The sequence below is a fragment of the Phyllobates terribilis genome, unplaced genomic scaffold, assembly GCF_046119375.1.
Source record: "Phyllobates terribilis strain yellow unplaced genomic scaffold, ASM4611937v1 Scaffold_3__8_contigs__length_932513732, whole genome shotgun sequence".
Lineage (NCBI taxonomy): Eukaryota > Metazoa > Chordata > Amphibia > Anura > Dendrobatidae > Phyllobates > Phyllobates terribilis.
In genome coordinates, this window is record NW_027362763.1 from 330,975,593 (window position 1) to 330,989,731 (window position 14,139).

The following is a 14,139-nucleotide window of genomic DNA, read 5'->3' on the forward strand; positions in this document are numbered from 1 at the left end:
TTTACACTTAAGAGGTATATATCAGAGTGGCCACAGGTTCAATGGATGCTGAGGCCAAGTGGAACTCATTTGGGCTCACTCTGTAAAATGGGCAGCAAAGGGGGTCTATGGAAACAGACACACTGAGCCTGATTCAAAATGAGCACAGACCTTGCTTTGGAGGCATTCATTCTTTAATTGCCAACTTTACCGAAGTGTGCTCGGTGTAAACTTGAGACAACGCTCAACCAAGCGGTCATTCAGCAAACTGCCATGTCTCCAGAACTCATGCTAAAAATTTGGTGGAGATCAGAGAACAGGCTATTGGCAGACTACTCTTCAAGCAGCTTTGCGCATGCAGGAACAATGGACTAGGTATGTGAAAATGTAAAGAAGTTCTCCACCATTATAAAAGTCAATCTTAATGAACCCCAAGATGGTGCAAGAAAACAAAAGCCTTTACTCATCTCTTGGTCTAGTTTCACTCTTCCCTACGCTGTACTGTGCACAAAAGTTAGCATCATGGCATCAACATCTGGTGGGGAGTGTCAAGCTGATCGGCTGCAGCCTACACATTTTGTCAGAACAGGAAAAAAAAAAACAGAACAACCCCTTCAAAAAGGCTAATCTTTCATTTCACATAACAGCTGTTAGTTGAGGTTGGTAGAGCTCTCTTTACATTAGATAGTTGGCCAATTTCACAGAATCTGGCAGGTCTAAAAGACTTAAGGCCCCATATACTTTAGACTAATGTCAGCCAAACCTGCTAATATCGACTGGTGATGTCAGGGTAGTTAAGAATCTGTCATGTAATTTAGGAATGCTGATCATTTTGTTCTCTAGACATAAGCCACTGCCAAAAATGTCTGGCAAAGCTTTCACACCGAGCACAGGGAGAGCGAACTGTCCTGTCCTGTATGACAGATTTGGGCAAGACAGCTGTAGGCCAAACGACAGCTACCCAATGTGTATTTGGGGAGGGCAGGGGCTTTATGTAAAAGGCCAACGCTATCTAAAGAAAGGACCCAATTATACCTCTGCACTATAGTGGCTTACATTAGCTGATGGTAATGTGTCTGTGAAGCACCTTGGTTCCATGGGCAAACAGTGGCGATTGGGGCTGAAGCTCTGGAGTATAAATATTGCCTATATCTCAGAACCAGTACAAGACGCGTAATGCAACTAAATTTGCTATTTAATTTTTTAAGCAGATTTATTAGCTATATAAAACTTCTAAAATACAGATTAATGAAGGTCATTATCACAATCTGTACCTTTCTGATCAGTTTCACAAGCAATATCAGTGATGTCATCTTTTCCCTTGGGACGACACCAACAAACAGCATGTAGGAAGTAGAAATAAAAAGACTAGTGGCTACTCTTCACAACCAGGCAGATTCCATCGGACATTTAAATAGCAAAAAGTTAAAGTAAAAACATGATATAAGCGTTTGCTATGGAAAACTTCAACACCCTTGTTTCATGGAATCTGGTTTTAGACCACAGCTTCTGGTAAAATGGGACATGAAATAGGGAAATAAAACTTGGCATACTGAAATATTAAAAAATATATATATAAAAAGATAATGAAAATGTCATCACTTTAGGGTCCAATTTTGAACCAGTAAAGAAAGTGAGGTCTAAAATAAGTACATAGCAGATGGAAGCTATTTACATGTTGCAGCATCTATGTAGTCTTCAGAGTCCTAAAACAGTCATGCTGGTTAAAAATACCTAACCTCGACACCAGACAGGCTGACATTATAACAATAAATATGAATAAAAATATAAAATACATGATATTCTGCAGCAAAATCTGGCCGCTCAGAGGACACAAACTCAAGAGAGTGTACAAAATTAATAATCAAAAAATGGCACTTTGATTTTTCTTTTCCTGTACATACATTGTGCAATTTTAGTCATAACACTGGATATTGGCTTATGGAAGGATGAGAAACAATGACAAACATGGCACAGCATTGAATAGGTGGAACAAGCAGTTTTTCCTGAGGAAATACAATTGGGATTTTATCAAGGACACCCCTAGTTTCATTGTGAAACCAGAAGTCGTGACTAATCCACGAGAACAATGGAGCACATTTCTGAAAGAAGCAGTCTTTTCAGCCCTTCGCCACTAATCACGCGGTTGCTTTCATTTCATATTCTGCTCTTTCAAAATGAAAGCTATGCTGTGATTGGTTGCAATGAGCAGACAGAGAATGTTTTTAGATGCGCCATATATTGGTTCCTTTTGTGTGACGTGATGTTACTTGATGCATTTACAATGTACATCAGGCCGAGTCTCGGTATAGCTTCAGCAAAATCAGGGTTATATAGTTCTGCTCCATCTAAATTAACAGGAGCACTGAATCTCTCACTAGTGCCTCCCAACGGACCCACTGACTGCTATAGGGTTTCTAGAGCATTTCTGTTTTGAGTCCAGAAAAAAAACATTAAAAATGTACAATCTTTATATATTTATGGGGTTATTTTAAGATTTAATAGACTACAATTTATAATAAAAACATAAGATAATTCAAAATAAAGAGGCACCGTCTTTAGGGCACAATCATCCATAGCACAAAGGGAGCGTGATGCCAGGACCTCCTCCTACTCCTTCCTTTGTGCTATGGGCGATTGTGCCCCAATAAGGATCCATGTCTCCTGAGGAACCCTTGTACTGTAGGGGAAAAGGTGTTGAGCTTGGGATCTCTGACATGGACTGACTGCCATCTTTCTGATGGGGCTTTTTTTTGTCTTTCATTCAAGAATAAAAGGGACTCTTGTGAAATCTAACAGAAACACTCTCCTTTACTGTTTTATATTAGTGGGTTTAGTGATTGGGAATATCTTGGGGATTCTCAGGGGCAGATGTCGTTGAGTGGGGCGGATATCATTTATTAGGGCGCCAACCTCGGCGGTTGGGCAGGGATTCGTTTTTTAAAGGACCTGATCGGGGTCTTTAGATATCATTGCTCATTTCCAGTTCTATTGAACTTGTTACCCTGCTCTACTGTTGTTGTCTAAATTATTTAATCTTAATATAACTCCATAATTATAAAGATTATATATATATATATATATATATATATATATATATATATATATATATATATATATATATATATATATATATATATATATATATATATATATATATATATATCATTTTTTACTGATCTGTGCTGTTGACTCTGAAGCAAATGTGTACAAAGCCATAACAAAGCCTACCGAACTATACTAATCTAAAAGTAGGTTCCCTCTGACAGGAAGAATGGTCACAGGATCCAGAGGAGAGCACTTGTACAGGAGGGTCAGCAACTCCAAGACAGCATTTCCATGGACACAGATGAGCGAGGCCTTGTATCCCCTAGGCTTTTTTAATATATATTTTTTTACTTTAGGTTTTAATTTATATTCGATAAGATGGCCATCCTCTTGATAATTTGCAGGAGATGCTGCTCAGCTCCTTATACACAAGTTAAGAGAAGAGCTTTACAGCAGTTTGACAATAGGAAACTGGTATCTACAGAAGACCCATTCACTTTTCTAGGCGTGCTCTGTGGCCTGTACAGGGTCACTGTGCAGGGAGAGCCAAGATGTGAGCCGTTACATCACCTGTTGTCAATGGGAGATCCTGAATTATCTGCCTACAGCTTTAGAATGATGTTATTAACTGCCATTGTAATCCCGATCATTCGATGACTGCAGAGAAGTGATCTCAGCAGAGAAGGGAGGGTCAGCCTGTTCTAAGGAACAAAAACTGCAATATTTCAGGAATTTTTTATACAGAAATTAAAACTCCATTTAAGCAATAGGTTATGTTTTGGGACTCCCTTGCCATAAAAAGGGTTACATTTGTCAAATTTCTTTAAAAAGGTCTACATAAAATTCTCCTTTAAGGCTCATGCAGACGTCCATGGATCTGGGTCCGATCACGGACTGGCCACAGGTCACCCGACCAAAGCTTAACAGATTCATATATTTCTATGAGGCTGTCACACTTGGGTTGTAGAACTGCGGCCAGTCTATGAACTGCGGACAGTGATCGGACTGAGAACCACGAGCACCTGCAGGAGTCCTTAAAGGGGTATTCCCATCTTCAAGATCCTATCCCAATATGTAATAGGTGTAATAATAATATTATTATTATTATTAATAATAATAGCAAATACCTTTTAAAAGGAAATGTAGCATAGCTTTTCTGATTCGTTATGTCACTTACCCCATGTAGGGCATTGCAGGACCTTAGGTATCCATGGTTACGTCCACTGATACAGTGACAGTTCGTTAGCTAGTTGCTAGTGGTTGTAACCATGGATACCCAACGTCCTGCAATGTCTGCACATGAGGAAAGAGACATGGCAAATCAAAAACTATACTACATTTCTAATTGGAGGTATTTGCTAATATTATTACACCTACTACATATTGGGATAGGATCTTGGAGATGAGAATACCCCTTTAAGGCTCTGATACTAATTCTTAGTTTGTTGAGATAAAAATTTATGAGAATAAGTGCCGATTCAAACAAGATCGTGATACCGTTAGTTTGGTTATTAATTCAGAGAAAGCCGAGACCTTTATGGCGTGATAAAATGTAAGCATTGTAAACACTGGGATTTTGTCACATACATAGTAAGAGGTTTACTGTATGTACCTCTGCTTGTTCACACTGGTATAAATTAATTTAGCTAATATCTGTGGCAATCAAAACTACATTTGTCCCTGGCAAAGTCACTTTTGAAAGACACAGAACTGTAATATGCAGTCCTTTCCTATGCTTTTAGCAGAAACCTTGTGCAATATAAGCTTGACTAGCTGCTTGAAGCCATAAAATGCTGCAGTTTGTCACAAGCGAGCAGACAAATGTCTGATCAGTTCCTCGATACATCAACAATGTGGTTTCTTTAGTCTTGTGAGCATCAATGGGAAAACTGATCCATTTTTCCATTTTTCATTGCTTATAGTAGGATCCTGTAAATTAAAAATAAATAATTGGTATAGATAGATATTCTTAGGTTAAGGTGCACAAATAAGTGTAATATATATATATATATATATATATATATATATATATATATATATATATATATATATATATATATATATATATATATATATATATATATATATATATATATATATATATATATATATATATATATATATATATATATATATATATATATATATATATATACACATATACATATACACATATATATACCGTATATTCCGGCGTATAAGACGACTTTTGAAGACTGAAAAATCTTCTGTCTAGTCTGGGGTCGTCTTATACGCCGGTAATGCTTTTAAACTTTCAGAAATTGACATGCGGGGATACTCTGGGGGTGTTAATAAGCTGCCGTGGCCGTATCCCTGCCATGTCGGAGTTAATATAAGGTGGAGGGAGTTAAAATACGGCGGCGGTAGGTCCAGACAGTCAGCGCTTCTGTGCTGAAACGGACACATCGCTGCGTATTCCCAGCTCCGGACACAGCGCAGGGCTTCTGTGCTGACAGCTTTCACTTGTCACAGAAGCGCTGCGCTGTGTCCGGGGCAGGGAAGTTCGCATCACTTCTGTGACAATATATGAAAAGCCGGCAATTCAGCAGCGGCATAAGCCGGCACCCGACAATTTAGAATAGAAAGAATAGAGCTTCACACATAGATTAGATAGATAGAAACATGTCAGTCACATATATATGAAGTACAGTGACAGTATTGCTTACTGTACTTGTCATTTAGTGTAAAGGATTTATTAAAACAAATAATAGTGTTTTCGTGCACCGTCTCTTTAAAAAAGCCGGCCGGCAATTCAGCATCGGTACCCGACAATTTATAACAGACAGAATAGAGCTTCACACATAGATTAGATAGATAGAAACATGTCAGTCAAATATATATGAAGTACAGTGATAGTGTTGGTTACTGTACTTGTCATTTAGTATTAAAATAAAGGATTTATTATTAAAAAAATTGGCGTGGGGTTCCCCTTAATTTTAGGCTCTAGCGGAGGTTAAGCAGACGGCTGGGGCAGATGTTTGAAGCCTGGGAAGGGGGTAATACCCACGGAGCTTCCCAGGCTACTAATATCAGCCCCCAGCTGAATACATAGCCTTTACTAGCTATTAAAATGGGGGACCCCCCCAAAAAAATGACGTGGGGTCCCCCCTAATTTAATAGCTAGCAAAGGCTAGGCAGACAGCTGGGGGCTGATATTAATAGCCCAGGAAGGGAGCCATGAATATTGGCCCCCTCCCAGGCTAGAAACACCAGCCGTCAGCCGCCCCAGAAATGGCGCATTCATAGGATGCGCCAATTCTGGCACTTAGCCTCGCTCTTCCACGCTGCCCTGGTGCGGTGGCAGGGGGTAATAGGGTTGGGGTTGATGTCAGCTTATAATGCCAGCTGACATCAAGCCCAGGTTAGTAATGGAGAGGCGTCTATAAGACACCCCCATTACTAACCCCATAGTCAAAGTTAAAAAAAACACAAACACCCAGAATAAAGTCCTTTAATTGAAATAAACACACAATTCTTTATTGTTCTAAATTAAACCATACTTACCGTCACGCCCATTCCAGCTGAAGCCAACGATCTCCTGCAATAAAAGAAAAATAATAAACCAACCTCATCCTTACCTTTCCATGGCTCCCAGGACCGGTCCAGCTCTGCTACATCGAGATGACTGGCTGGACCACAGCAGAACGCTGCCATCCAGCCTCTCATCCCGCAGACACTGAGAAGCGCAGGCTTGCTTGCGCTCTGCAGTGTCTGGCTGTGACGGCATCCAGATGAGCCGACAATGAACTCAGCTCACCTCCTGGACGTCCGTCACTGACAGCGTGGGAAACTTCTACTGCGCATGCGGGGAGCAGGAGAATTTTCCCACGCTGTCAGTGACGTGCATGAGGTGAGCCGAGTTCATTGGACATGATCTCGGCTCATCTGGATGCCGTCACAGTCAGACACCGAGGAGCGCAAGCATGCCTGCGCTTCTCAGTGTCTGCCGCATGGCAAGCTGAACGGCAGCGTTCTGCTGCGGTCCAGCCTGTCATGTGAATGTAGCAGAGCTGGACCGGTCCTGGGAACCATGGAAAGGTAAGGATGAGGTTGCTTTATTATTTTACTTTTATTGCAGGAGATCGTTGGCTTCAGCTGGAATGGGCGTGATGGTAAGTATGGTTTAATTTAGAACATTAAAAAATTGTGTCTTTATTTCAATTAAAGGACTTTATTCTGGGTGTTGTGTTTTTTTTAATTACTTTACTAGAAATTCATGGTGGTCATGTCTAATATTGGCGTGACCCCATGAATTTCGGGCTTAGGGCCAGCTGATAATGCCAAGCTGGCCCTAACCCCTTTATTACCCAGTGAGCCACCGCACCAGGGCCCTGGATGAGTTGGGTACAGCGCCAGAAGATGGCGCTTCTATGAACGCGCCATTTTCCGGGGTGGCAGCGGACTGCAATTTGCAGCGGGGGGGGCCCAGAAAGCTTGGGTCTCCCTGCGCTGCAGATTCCAGCCCCCAGCTGCCTAGTTGTACCTGGCTGGACACAAAAATAGGGCGAAGCCCCACGTCTTTTTTTTTTAATTATTTCATGAAATAATTAAAAAAAAAAGGGCTTCCCTATATTGTTGTGTCCGGCCAGGTACAAATAGGCAGCTGGTGGTTGGGGGCAGCCCGTTCCTGCCTGCTGTACCTGGCTGGACACAAAAATATGGCGAAGCCCACGTCAACATTTTTGGGAAAAATTAATTACAAAATTAATAATAATTTAGGGACTGCATCTTTATTAACCCCTCAATTGTCATTTAGTGTTAAAATAAAGGATTTTTTAAAAAGAAAATTGGCGTGGGATCCACCATCATTATAGTCTCTAGCGGAGGTTAAGCAGACGGCTGGGGCAGATGTTTGAAGTCTGGGAAGGGGGTAATACCCACGGAGCTTCCCAGGCTACTAATATCAGCCCCCAGCTGAATACCTAGCCTTTACTAGCTATTAGAATGGGGGACCCCCCCAAAAAATGACGTGGGGTCCCCCCTATTTTAATATGTTTATGAGTGACAGTTTTCCTGCTATATACCTGCATGTCATAAGAATTTAAATTAAAAAAGGACCATGTTAAATTCAAATCTGTTTTTTTTTAATTTTTACCGGTGTTTGGTATGCGTTGGAAAAGGGGTAGTCTTATACGGTGAATATATCCTAAACTCTATATTTTAACAGGAAAGTAGGGGGGTCGTCTTATACGCCGGAATATACGGTGTATATATATATATATATATATATATATATATATATATATATATATATATATATATATATATATATATATATATATATATATATATATATATATATATATATATATATATATATATATATATATATATATATATATATATATATATATATAGTCAAAATTCCCACAATGGTCACAGAACAGAGATAACTTGATCCTGACAAAAGTAATAAACTAAAAATCTATGAAAATGAACAAAATGAAAGTCAGACACCTGGACAGAAATGATGGTACCCCTGAAAATAATGTGACAAAAGGGACATGTTTAATCAAGTTGTGTCCACTAATTAGCATCACAGGTGTCTACAATCTTGTAATCAGTCAGTGGGCCTGTATATAGGGCTACAGATACTCACTGTGCTATTTGGTGACATGGTGTGTACCACACTGAACATGGACCAGAGGAAGCAAAGGAAAGAGTTGTCTCAGGAGATTAGAAAGAAAATTATAGACAAGCATTTTAAAGGTCAAGGTTATAAGACCATCTCCAAGCAGCTTGATGTTCCTGTGACTACAGTTGCACATATTATTTAGAAATTTATGATCCATGGGACTGTAGCCAACCTCCCTGGACGTGGCCGCAGGAGGAAAACGGATGACAAATCAAAGAGACGGGTAATATGAATGGTAACGCAAGAGCCCAGGATAACTTCTAAAGAGATTAAAAAGATGAACTTCAAGCTCAAGGAACATCAGTGTCAGCTCGCACCATCCGTTGTGGTTTGATGCAAAGTGGACTTCATGGGAGACTACCAAGGAAAACACCATTGTTGAAAAAAAAAAAAAAAACCTAAAAAGCCAGACTGGAAGTTGCCAAACTACATGTTGACAAGCCACAAAGCTTCTGGGTGAATGTCCTATTGACAGAGGAGACAAAAATGGAAGTTTTTGGCAAGGCACATCAGCTCTATGTTCACAGACGGAAAAATGAAGCATAAATCAAGAAAATAACGTTGTCCCTACTGTGAAACATGGAGGAGGCTCTGTTATGTTCTGGGGCTGCTTGGCTGCATCTGGCACAGGGTGTCTTGAATCTGTGCAGGGTACAATGAAATCTCAAGACTATCAAGGGATTCTAGAGAGAAATGTGCTGCCCAGTGTCAGAAAGCTTGGTCTCAGTCGCAGGTCATGGATCTTGCAACAGGATAATGACCCAAAACACACAGCTAAAACCACCCAAGAATGGCTAAGAGGAAAACATTGGACTATTCTGTGGCCTTCTATAAGCCTTGACCTAAATCCTATTGAGCATCTTCGGAAAGAGCTGAAACATGCCCTCTGAAAAAGGCAACCTTCAAACACGAGACAACTGGAGCAGTTTTCTCATGAGGAGTAGGCCAATATAACTATCGAGAAGTGCAGAAGACTCATTTAGGCTGCGTGCCCACTATGCGTTTTTCAAGCGGTTTTTTTTTGCAGTGGAATTTCCGCAGCGAAAACGCTTAAAAAATGCTTGGTAATATGTGCCCCATGGTCCCCCAATGATATTCTGCATGTGCTGTGCACATGCTGCGGAAGTTTCCGCTGCGGATTATCATTGCAGAAAAATACGCAGCATGTCCATTAATTTTGAGGACACACAGCGTAATTGCAGCCATTGACTTGCACTGAACCGCAAAATATCCGTATGAACACATTTGCACAAGCGGATATCATACGGTTCAATGTGCAGATGGTACCCGGGTCTGGAGAAGGAGACTCTCCTCCAGACCCAGGTACCATAGAACCTGTAAAAAAAAAAAAAAATTTTAAATAAAAAATAAAAGATTGTACTTACCTTCCGATGTCCCCCGGTCTTCAGCGATGCGTCCGGTCTGTTGTATGGGTCGCAGTGGTGTGAAAGTACCTGCCATGACATCATTTAGTCATGTGACAGGTCCCGCGACCGCCGTCAGCGGTCGCGTGACCTGTCAAATGACTAAATGTTGTCATGGCAGGTCCTTTCACACCACTGCGACCCATACAACAGACTGGACGCATCGCTGAGGAGACCAGGGATATCGGAAGGTAAGTATGATCTTTTATTTTTTACCATTCTTATTCTTTAACTATTTACTTGGTCACACTATATAAATCCATGCCGGTTGCATGGATTTATATAGTGTGACCAAGTTGTCAAGCACTTTTACAATTGATGCTAAAAATCGCTTGGAAAAGCGCTTGATAACCTGCATGCAGAAATGCATGCAAAAACGCTTCACCAACGCTTCTACCTGGCAGGAAAAAACACAAAATCCAAATGCGTTTTTCCTGCCAGGGAGAAGCTGAAAAAAAATATGCAGCATTTCTGCATCGTGGGCACTTAGCCCGACAGTTACAGGAATCGTTTGATTGCAATGATTGCCTCAAAAGGTTGTTCAACAAAATATTAAGGTAAGAGTACCATCATTTCTGTCCAGGCCTATTTCATGAGTTAAATTTTTTTTAAAGATTCTATGGAAGCAGGGTTGAAAAGCAATGACTGACTTTCATTTGTTCATTTTCATAGATTTTTAATTTATTATTACTTTTGTCAGATTCAAGTTATTTCTGTGACCATTGTGTTTTTGTTTTTTTCATTAAACGAGGGGTACCAACAATTTCGACCATACATACATACATAAATATATATCCCACGGGCCTGAGGTTCCCCATCCCTGATGTAAGGGATCAAAGGACAGCATATGCAAGTCCTCACGTGGATTAAAAAAAAAAAAAAAATTATATCCCAAAGATCCAAAAATTTCTACAGATTTTTTTCATTATATAATTCAAAAACTTTTTTTTTTGAAGTTACCTTTATGGGAGGAATGTGACTTTGATCCAGATCTTGGAGAGTTATGAGGATTATGGTTAGTGTAACCATGACCATAATCGTCACTGTGATCTTCATCTGGTGCTGGAGGAAGCGGCCTGTATAATGAAAGCAAAACTTAATGCTGGAATGTGTCAAGTGTCAAAAGAATCAATCCATCAACAGCAAAAGACCTGTCAAAATTGATAAGGATGGAAAAAAAAATTAAAATTCTGTCTTCTACATGGGTCAACCTTACGGAATCAGGCAAGGAGGAATTCCATCAACCCTTTAAACTGGTATTTTAGTTTCAGCAAATAAAAGATTATCTATTATACAAGGAAACATAATGCAATATTCTTCCCCTCTCCCTTTATCAAATTCTCAAAATTTTGTAAAATATTTATTTGGAGTCATTTAATTATAAGTGTCATTGTTTCCCTTTATAGGATAAAATCTGTCTGTCTATGATCATGAGATGGACACGCCGGGCAGGATGGATTAGGTACAATATGTGTATAAGAGCTCTGTGCCTTTTGAAGCCATGTACTGTACATGCGCGAGAAGAACAGCACAATGTTACCACATACTCAGATGCATGGAATAATCCATCACTTGTACATTTTAGCAGCTGGAAAGTTGTAGCAGAGGAAGGCATAGAAGGGAAAAAAAAAAACCCGTAACAGAATTTTGAACAGGTGATTTCATATAAATTTACCTGTATGGTTTATCACTCCGCGATCGGTGCTGGTCATCTCTTGATCGTGGCCTAACATGCTCATGTGAAGTTAACTAAAACACAAAAAGAATTGGTAATGAATATACAAGTGGAGAAACAAAACACAAACATAGTGAATGCCAAGAAGGTAAAGTCCAAAATATTCAACCAGTTCTCAATCTCAAAGCGCTTTCACTACTGTCTTTTGTATTTTATTCTATTATCCGGGTATAATTAGTACCAGTAGAACACTAATAATGACAAGTAACACACTGCATATAGTAACTATAACACAATCATTGCACAGTGCCATTCTATGGCACATTATATTATTCATTTGATGGTTACATCTGTCATTTGTTCTCCAATGCAGCTTGCTTTCAAACTTTGGGCAAGGCTTAATTCACATTATGTTTCTCCATAGAATTGAAGATGTTTGGACCCAAAATGTGTGGTATTGAGACATATACTGAATAGTATCCAAAAATGTATTTTCGAGGTTGGGAGTGTGGGGACACACACACACACGGCAATTCCACCGCACAGAGTTCAACCAATACCCAAACATGTTGATCCAGAGTAAGGCAAAACCCCATGAGGCAGATGCCAATTGCCCCATATTAAAGGGGAAAATTCTTTCCCGACTCCACATACACATTTTTTTTATTTTTTAGTTGAAGTCAGTGGGAGACATATGCAATCAAACAGTATTCAATTGAATAGGATCAGAGCCACTACACAGAATGGAGCTGCACTGTTCTGGCTCCGTATACAGCCAACATCTGGCCGGTGCTAAAAAGAGCTGATGATGGACACCCCGATCTGATATTGATGGCCCATCTTTAGATAGACCATCAGTTTCAGAAAGCAGGACAACACTTCTGACTATAATAGAGTATTGGCTTGGTTATTAAATTAGATCACTTTAGGGGGAAGTCAGGATGCCCCTTACAATTTACATGGCCATTGGGTCAGCGGGTTCAGACAATTTTTAAATAAGGTATGGAATGGCCTTAAAAGTCATCTCAGAAGGATATGTTGGGTACACAATAGTTCAGAAGTTGGGTCTTGTCACAGTACTATACTCAATGGGGTTAGTAGATTGGGCTCAGTTTGTTAAACCAGCAGTGATAGAGGTTATGGTAGTAATATTTTTTGGTACAAGCTACAAAATGAAAGCAGAGATGTGATGCAGAATATTCTCTTCAGCAGTTTTACCAATGTGCCTTTTATTGTACGCTGTGTGTTTGGATGCAATTTGAATAACTTTCTAATGTATTATAGGCTGGAGCAAAGAAAAAAAAAAATAAATAAATATTGTAAAATATTTTGTATTTTTTACTTATGACCATTAACTGTATGTGCCCCCCTCCCAGACAATGTGTTATTTGTCATGACTAGTATGAACAAGTTTCACTAATAGTTTTATAGTGCATTATACATGAGCATGGATGGAGACAACGGCTCCCCTTGAACAGCCAGCTATATCGGAGAACACAGTCATTTGAGCCACAGATCACAGCTCACACGTACCTCCCGCTCATCTGGCCTCTTTCTGTCTGACATCTTTTCCCGTCCTTTGGACTTTTTATACGATTGTTGCTCTTTCTCCATTAGCCACCGTGCCAGCTCCTAGAGGGACGTAAACATATATTTGCCATTTAGAGGGTCTTCAGTGCAGATAATGCAATATTAACACAGCCCTACTGCATTACAAAGCATTCCTGGGAAATTTCCGCAATGAGTAAACCCCCATTGTCATCTACAGAGAGGCAACTTATGGCACGTTCACATGGGCAGAAAAAGCTGTGGATTCAGGGTCTGGATTTGTGGTAGAAAAATCTGCAGTGTATTAAAGTAGTAGCAAATGCCAATGTCGTTTTACAAAAGCTTTTTACCACGCGCTATGAAAAGAATCTGCAGTGTAAATTAACCTGTGATGTGGATATTAAAAAGGTTTTCCCACAAACAAAAGTATATTTTAACCCCTTCGCAACCTTGGGTTTTGTCGTTTTTGCTTTTTCGTTTTTTACTCCCCTTGTTCCCAGAGCCATAGCGTCTTTATTTTTTGGACAATATGGCCGTGTGAGGGCTTATTTTTAGCGGGACAAGTAGTACTTTTCAACGCCATTACTAGTTTTACCATATCGTGTACGGGAAAACGGGACAAAAATTCCAAGTGCGGTAAAATTGCAAAAAAAGTGCAATACCACAGTTTATTTATTTTTTTACCACGTTCACTGAATGCTAAAACTAACTTGCCATTCTTATTCTCCAGGTCATTACGAGTTCGTAGACACCAAACATGTATAGGTTATTTTATATTTAAGTGGTGAAAAAAAATTCCAAAATTTGGT

General features: G+C 39.7%; 1 protein-coding gene across 2 annotated transcripts in view; it reads right to left on the bottom strand.

The window, feature by feature from the left end:
• Positions 1–614: 614 nt before the first annotated feature.
• The window catches only part of CCDC50 (coiled-coil domain containing 50), a 68,494-nt gene continuing 54,969 nt past the window's right edge, over positions 615–14,139 (bottom strand). For both annotated transcript variants that reach the window (XM_073675158.1, XM_073675157.1), the window contains 4 exons: positions 13,316–13,414; positions 11,783–11,856; positions 11,068–11,183; positions 615–4,956 (listed from right to left, as the gene is read on the bottom strand). In XM_073675158.1, coding sequence (XP_073531259.1) covers positions 4,937–4,956; positions 11,068–11,183; positions 11,783–11,856; positions 13,316–13,414 — 309 coding nt within the window. In that variant the 3' untranslated portion in view covers positions 615–4,936. The remainder of the gene's footprint in view (positions 4,957–11,067; positions 11,184–11,782; positions 11,857–13,315; positions 13,415–14,139) is intronic.